Genomic DNA, 7,757 nt, shown 5'->3' on the forward strand with positions numbered 1-7,757 from the left:
ACCTCATACAATATGAATAACAATTGGCACAACAACAGAATGAGAAAAACATGTTCAGACAGTGCCAAATAGAAATGGATAAAACAAGGCAATTGAGTACCCTGACAATATGCTCCTGATTCTTATATACAATGCTCACGGACATCAATAAATAATATATGTACAATATAAAGCTTCTTGCAGCACCTTAACTTTGAATGAAATGCATGCGAGGATATCACGCAACTAACTGAAGACCATTTCAAGGTCATTGGCATTGCATAAAACTGCCGTCAGAAAAAAATTCCACCATCCGTTTGATATGAAGACCCGGCTTGTTGAGAACACTCAGTTGATTGGAAGTGCTAGACCAAGCGATCAAGCAAAATAATGGTTAGGAAGTGAATTCATTAGATCCAGAGTGAATCTGTTATAAAAATCCTCAGGTGTTTCTCCGTCACGAAGTGAAATACGTTGTGAATACGATGACGAAGCACCATCACAGTTCTCATTGCTGCAAAACAAGCTCATGTCAGACAAATCCAAGTTGATCCCTATTGTTTAGCAACAAAGTAGACCTTATGTCTTAATTTATGAAGATGTACATGCAACTTTAGGTAAAGAAAACTTACATTGAGCTCTTCCATGCAGCTCTTCCTCGTTTCGCCAAATTTTCTGCAGCGTAAAGAACTGCTGGCACATGCGTCGGAAGCGTTGATTGCTGTAACGATGCGCATTATGGTTACATTTCGAAAGCCTTTCTTTCGAAATTCAACGAGACGATCAAATATCTTTCATGTTGAACTTAAAACTTGCAAGGAAAAGATTAAATATGAAATATCCAAGCCTTCCAATAAATTCACAATTTACAATGCATCATTAGCCTCCTTTCTCATGTTAACACCCTCCTAAAAACATAACAGCAACATACTTGATGGCCATGACAAAGAAAATGTGTGAGATGCTCTGCTACATCCACTGATATTTGGGGTTTGTCTTCAGCAACAATTGTATATCTAGTTGGCCTTGACGTACCCTAAAAAGAAAATGAAAATTATGTTAACACTTTACCTACTCAAACTATCTAGATCATTAGGCATATTTTAATTCTGCTAATGACTAACAATGTTTGCTTGTTGAGATGTCAGTATAAACTCCCGGAATCGTGGATGAACGATAGCTGTATCCGCACAGGTTCCAGAAGGGACGTTGAGATCCCGAGCACTTTGACGTCCTCCATTGGTTGGTGGCAGTGACGCAGGCATAATTCTAAACCAAATTCAGGAGCTAGTTTACCCACGTTCATTACAGAAATGATAAAGCACAAATACCTATAGTTACTGTTAGTTTGCGCTACAATAACAGTTATTTTTGGGAGGTACGGCCTACCATTGTTGAAATCTTTCATTTTGTCCGCAACAGAGCGAATTTCATTAGCTTCCTCAGCCACCTATAAAATAAGACGCTAAATGGTGCAAATCTACGAAGAAAAAAGTGTGTAAATATAAAGGCATACGCCCAAATGACAACGGAAAAATTCTCCAGTTCAAGTTGCTCGGAAAAATGAAATACCTCAGCAAACTCTCCTTCGCTTGTACCTGATCTGTACACAAAAACTTCTGTTGGTAGTCTTTTGTTCATTTTGTGGTAGTCCATGAACGCCCGGACAAAATGTTTATTAATGTACCTAGATGGAAAAAGTTGGATAACAAAAACGATATTCACTTCTTCCAGGATAATTTGAGTTCGGAGTTTCAGATTTTTAGATTATGATAAGACCAACTGATGCCTTACGATAAATTCATATTATTGTCAACGTAAACAAAGTATACATACATTAAGACACGGGCACGGACACGTAAAGCGTCCATGAATTCAAAGCACTAGGAAATCAAATGAATCTCACTCACTGAATCCTATGAAGCCGTGGCTGTTGGTACCACCAAAATCCACTGTAATCCGTCGGCTCCCCCACGGAATATGAGAACTAAATCGCGAGTAACTGAAGAAACGACGAGAAAAACTATTGAATTCCACAACTCACTCCAATTACTGTAGGCTCCTTCACTGCTGTAGTATTCTGACGATCGTATAGGGACTGTGCGCCTGCATGAGATAGTTCGAACCCAACGAACATCTTTCCTTGGAACAACTTTCCATTTCTGGAAAATGCCTTTTGATCGACATAAACACAGTAAATTGAAAATATTTGTAATCATGACTCACATATCTTTTTGAGTAGTGCCGCTGCTAAGGGCTTGTCTCGGCGCACCTACTGAGTGGTTAAGACCTTTATTTTTGAGGTTGAACTTCAGCAGAACATTCTCGAGAGTCTGAAAAACAAGTGATCCGTTCATAACTCAGGCAAAGTGAGAGTATTTGAAAGCACTACCTTTCCACCATTTATGCAAGCTAAAGCAGTGTCTTTGCTTACATGCTGAGTGACTACGCCATGCTTTGCCTCTAGCATTTTTATAGTGTCTGAAGAATCTCGTTAAAAAAAGAGACATTACTAATTGGAAATAACAAACCTACCGTGCACATCATCCTTCTTTATCCTCGTGATACACAAGATCATCGACACTCTTCCAGCACAAGATCTAAATACATAAAACAATAAATGTAATTCACAAACAAGTGAAAATCAGCAAAATAAAGAAAACCAATTAGGAGCCCGTGAAAAGAACACAAACTGACAGAACATTAACCTGAAATGTTCTTCAATGATTTCGTCAACTTCAGACGGTAATTGTACAACTTTGGCGCAATTATTAGGGATAGTCATACCACGAGCACGGCCGGCACGTGACAGCGCTTCAAAAAAGTGACTGAAATTAGGAACAATACTGATACTCTAACAGCTAACATCTAATTCAGCTAACAACTAAAAACACTTACAGTGCTTGTTGATCCATCACTGCTTTGTCAAATACCGCTATGGAAACCGAATCCACTGTTGCTGGACGAACAAACTGGGTTCTTTGGTTCAAACGCCAGGACAACATTGGTCCACTTCGATCAGGTTGAAGAGAACTAAAATCACGCCAGTGTACACTATGGAAACTTTCAAAAGCATCTTCTCGTCACTAACTCTGATTTATACTTAATCTCTGGTGCGCTTAGAACCTTAGCTTCGCAAGTAACGAAATTGTTGGCGGCTTCGACCTAAAAAATATGTGAAGCACTTGAGATGTCAGGATTTTTGTCATCATAACAAAATAACAACAGAGAAGCACATGGAACTCGGGACAAAGTACTTACACCAAAAGCATAAAGGTATGCATTCTCATCGTCCTTCAAGCGTCCATTTTCCAACATGCGTCTGTTGTGCTCGCGCATTTCAGGTGGAAGCATACGAGCATGTTTTATCATTTTGTCAGTCTAGAAATAAGATTATCTCTGATGTAAATAATAAAGGGATAGAGGTTACACGAGCGTGAATTGGAAACTACCATATTCAGAGCAGGAGAGAAAAAGAACGGCCAAACTCACAAGTTGTCCAGCAAGCTTTTTGTTATCTACACGCTGACCCCGCTCGATTTTCAGAACTTCCAGAGGATAGAAACTTAATCCACTCGCTCCTTTACGTTCAGCAACCAATGGCAGCAATGGATAACGTAATTCGAACTTGTATTGTTGGAAGAAGTACTGTTCTACTGATATTTCCCCCATATCGGTCTCGAAGAACTGACTAAAAACAGATCCTGACATTGAAAAATCACATACAAAGAAAACGTCCAAGCATAGAAGGTGTAGGTTATAAAATACTCCGAGATAATACTGCTTCCGAATAGAAACCCATTACTAGACATGAGTAAGACACAAAAACATACTTTCTGGCATTATTGTCGACCACACCGTGGACGTACAAGTATCTGTTATTCTTCATATGAGTTGTAGTTACAACAAGATCTGAACAATGGATACGACTTTTCTATATCTATATCCACATCAGCAGCTTTAAGTCACTCATAAAAATGATTTTAGAATGAATGATACCAGGCTCACCTCTAAGTTCTTTGGCTACCTTCTTTCTCAGTGACTTCTGACTTAGTGCATCCTCCGGATTGCGTCCGGTAATTTCGCGAACGAAGTCCAGCACAGACTGTTCACTGTAGAATGGGGATTTCTTTGCTGAAATAGAGAGTACGGCTCTTTATAATGCTTTTTATTCAGCATCCAAGTACATTTTAAAAGTACCCAAAGTAGTATAAACCCAACAATGTTGTTAGAAAATATTTACTATACATATCGATCCTATGACCATCTGCTATATTTTAGAGTCGATATGCATAGTAAATACTTGACTACGATGCTGGTTAACAAAACCAACAATAACAAACTTACTGTCGATTTGGAGTATGGGAACCGCAGATTCATCGCTGTCACCAAGAAATCTGAAATAGTACCATTAGAATTGTTGAATAACATGGAACCGTTCATTCAGGAACAGCTCCAAATCTAAATTTAGAGAAGTGAGGCCTATTTGAAAAAGAAAGACAAATGTATCAGAAGTAAAAAAAAAACCCAAAACGGGATGAGTACGGGAGGAATTCCATACTTAACGTACCGAACGTTCTTCTCAAAGCCGCTCTTGACACATTTACCCTCGCCCAAACGAACATCAAATTCATATTGTTTCTCGAAAAATTTGTTCGCAAAGATGTAATGATCCCTAAAAGGATTGTTTGCGCTAAAGTGCATATACTATTTATCAAGCATGAAGCAAGTAAATAGTGGGGATAAAAATGTAAGAGAAATGTTTTATTACCCATGAAACAAAATTTGGCTGGTCAAAACATCAAAGAATCGCGCTGCCTCACGCCTCGTTCCGTCATCTTGATTCAGCTTTGGGCCTTTTATGTATACCTGAAAGTTTCGCTTGAAGAATAAAAGAGGGAACAGGACAAAAACCTCACTTGTCCAGTCCACTGCACCGTAAAAACCAACTCTTTCAGGCCACCTTTTGATAAGAAATTCCGACTGAATTCACTGCCGATATCCTCCTGAAAGCGATTGATGCAGTTAACAAAGGAAACCGTGGAAGAAGGCAATTTCGTTACCGCAGGAATCCTGAAGACGCGATCACCATCCGCTTGAGTAATGTTACAGCCAACAGAGTAGAAGGTGTTTCCAAGATCGTAAACGTGCTTGTAGCGATCCTCTCCGAACGCCTCTGGGTTAGACTTCACCAGCTGTTTGAAGACAGAAAACAACGCACGACGACGGTGCTGAGTCGGCAGACTACAAAGAGGATGGAAGACCTTTCAAAATCCCGACTATGAACGTGAAAACTCACTCCTCCTTGGGACCTTTAGTGGCGTCCTTTTCTTTGTTCCGCAGGATCTTTGTTATGGTTATGTGATAACGATTAACAAACTCTGGCGCAGCGCTTAGATTTAGCTGAAGTCCGTTCATTTCAATATCCACTTTCCGAGGAATCACGAATTCGCCAGATGCTGAAGAAAAACAGATATTAAAAACAAAGTTAGCACTGCAGGTGTAGCATCATGGCATGAGGTCACTGAGCGCTGCGCGGAATATCAGCCGAAATATCTCGTGAAGACAGGCTTACTTCCAGCTCCAAATGATGGCTTGTATTCTTGCTTGAACGCTCTTCCACCGTAATTGTCTCTTGGTTCGGCTTTGAAAACTGAAACAACTAAACTTGCAACTTGAAGACAAACTAAACTAATAAAGACAGACTTCTCCTTCTCCCTCATTACCACACAAAAGGCACCACCAGAATCAGCCTAAGGTACATCTACCTACGCCTACCTACATCTACAGGGGTATATCGGAAATACAAAAGGTGATCTAGCAATGAAAAAACCCGTCTGCCAAATAGGAAATAATGAAAAGGAGCGAATAAAATCACTTTAGAAAGATCAAACACATACACACCTTCTCTAACACCACTTTTATAGTCCATTTCTACGCGAGATGAACCACGTGAACGGTCTCCCGAATCTAGCGAACTGCGCGAACGATCTCCCGACTCCAGCTTGTTGATGGTGTTCAGTGCCGTTCTATTGAGTGGAGATTGCGATGTTATTCCATTAGGTTGTGTGCCACCCGGTTTCTTTTTAGGTATCCTGAAAGACGACGTCGATGCTGCAGTAGTTGTTGGTCCATCTGCGGGTTCTTTCTGAAAAGAAGCAGTGAAAGGTCGATGTGAGGTCATGAAGGAAAAAGACTGGTTCAATAGAATGAAACGGCAGCTTTTTCCGGATCTAAATATTCTATCAGTAGCCAGCTTGTAGACGACCCACTGACCTGAACTCCGTGTAAATTCGGAAGTTGCCCCATTCAGCGAACAGACACTTCGCGTACAAATCTCTCTTGCAAGTACACAAATAGAACATGTATTGGCTTCGCATCAAAAACTGTCAATCCAACGTTTGTTTTCGATTGCGAAAAAATCGATCATATTTATTCTTGATTTCTCATTCCTTTCCTTTTTTAGAAACCCAGCTCTGCGTATTTGGTCTAAGCACCGTTAACTACATCCGAAGTCATCGGATGGTCACATCGATATCGATCATCGCGTAATTCACAGAACACGTGCGCAACTTCCACCAGCCAGCTGCGTTTGGTTGCACGAAAACACAGCATTGTTGCACTTAGAATCCGTCTGCATCATAGGAATGGAGTTACTTCAAAACAGTAAAGAGCTCAACCCAATCAACTCAACCGAAAAACGAAATCTTTCTCATCCTATTGCATTCAGAGCAGACCTTCATCATACAAAAGTTACCGCCGTTCTTAAGTGATCTGATAGACTTAACTTCAGCAACGAGTAACTTTTTAAACTACTAGGAAAAAAGATTGGAAATTTCTCGAAAATAACTGACATGTTTGACGTGCACGAACTACAAGAAAGATTTTGAAAATAGAAGTTCATGGACACTATCTATTATTAAAAGGAAATAAACGTGCTAAAACGACAAGGATCCTTACAACATAACCATTCTCTCAGTTCCCCTATACGGCAAAAAGAACAAGACGTAAAACCGACCATATGCCAAATCAAGACGCCTGGTGACCCATACATCCCAATCCACTTACGATGCATGAGCATTTGCTTGATAGCAGAAGCGTTTAGTACCCTTTGGCGAACGTATACACTTATAGCCAGAATATTACCTACAGTATATTCACCTTCACTTCTGCCTTCGGTTTAGGCTTTCCAAACCGCTCATTTCCCGTGTGGGTCATCATAGATGTGATGTTGTCTAGCAGATCCATAACTACTTATCTGTAATCGTATGGGCATAAACACTGGAATCTGATCTTCAACATTGATTAATGAAAATTCACACAACAACCTATACATCACCGCCAAAAACGAAAATAAACCGATAGATTCTAATAACAACTGATAACGATACAATCCAGTATAACCTATAGCAATGTGGAACAATACATGTTGACGGAAAAAAAATTAAAGCAGGATAAAGAATATGGAAGGAAAACGACACAAAAAAAAGTGATTGCGATGTCTTTGCTGTCGTTGATCAGTAGCAGAGTTACTTTCCTGAGGTTATCGTCGTTTGCAGAAGATCACCGCAAATTTTCACTTATGTCTACCCAAGAGAATTCAAATTCTAGAGCTAAACCCTTTTTGTTGTAGATATTACGGCCATTTATCTCTAAAACACCCCCGCAAACGTTGGTGAAGAATACAGGATGCTAAAAGTAATGAGATTTTAGCTGGTGGTAGTCGGTAAGGAAAAAAAAACGAATGTTCATCGAGGATCTTGGCTTTCTAGACTTCG

General features: G+C 39.8%; 1 protein-coding gene across 1 annotated transcript; it reads right to left on the reverse strand.

Moving 5' to 3' along the window:
• Positions 1-357: 357 nt before the first annotated feature.
• On the reverse strand, positions 358-7,227 carry RB195_016552 (uncharacterized protein; the record flags this gene model as incomplete). The annotated part of the gene is made up of 27 exons (XM_064183132.1): positions 358-493; positions 612-700; positions 911-1,015; positions 1,104-1,248; positions 1,311-1,429; positions 1,552-1,666; positions 1,890-1,966; positions 2,024-2,141; positions 2,206-2,312; positions 2,372-2,460; positions 2,515-2,579; positions 2,688-2,807; positions 2,878-3,012; positions 3,071-3,144; positions 3,241-3,360; positions 3,472-3,670; positions 3,813-3,891; positions 3,988-4,113; positions 4,327-4,376; positions 4,550-4,654; positions 4,751-4,848; positions 4,899-4,985; positions 5,043-5,223; positions 5,279-5,438; positions 5,555-5,632; positions 5,884-6,127; positions 7,141-7,227. 27 exons carry the CDS (start codon positions 7,225-7,227, stop codon positions 358-360), a joined length of 3,108 nt encoding a protein of 1,035 aa, XP_064039013.1.
• Positions 7,228-7,757: the final 530 nt, after the last annotated feature.

The sequence above is a fragment of the Necator americanus genome, chromosome II (assembly GCF_031761385.1).
Source record: "Necator americanus strain Aroian chromosome II, whole genome shotgun sequence".
NCBI classification, from domain to species: domain Eukaryota; kingdom Metazoa; phylum Nematoda; class Chromadorea; order Rhabditida; family Ancylostomatidae; genus Necator; species Necator americanus.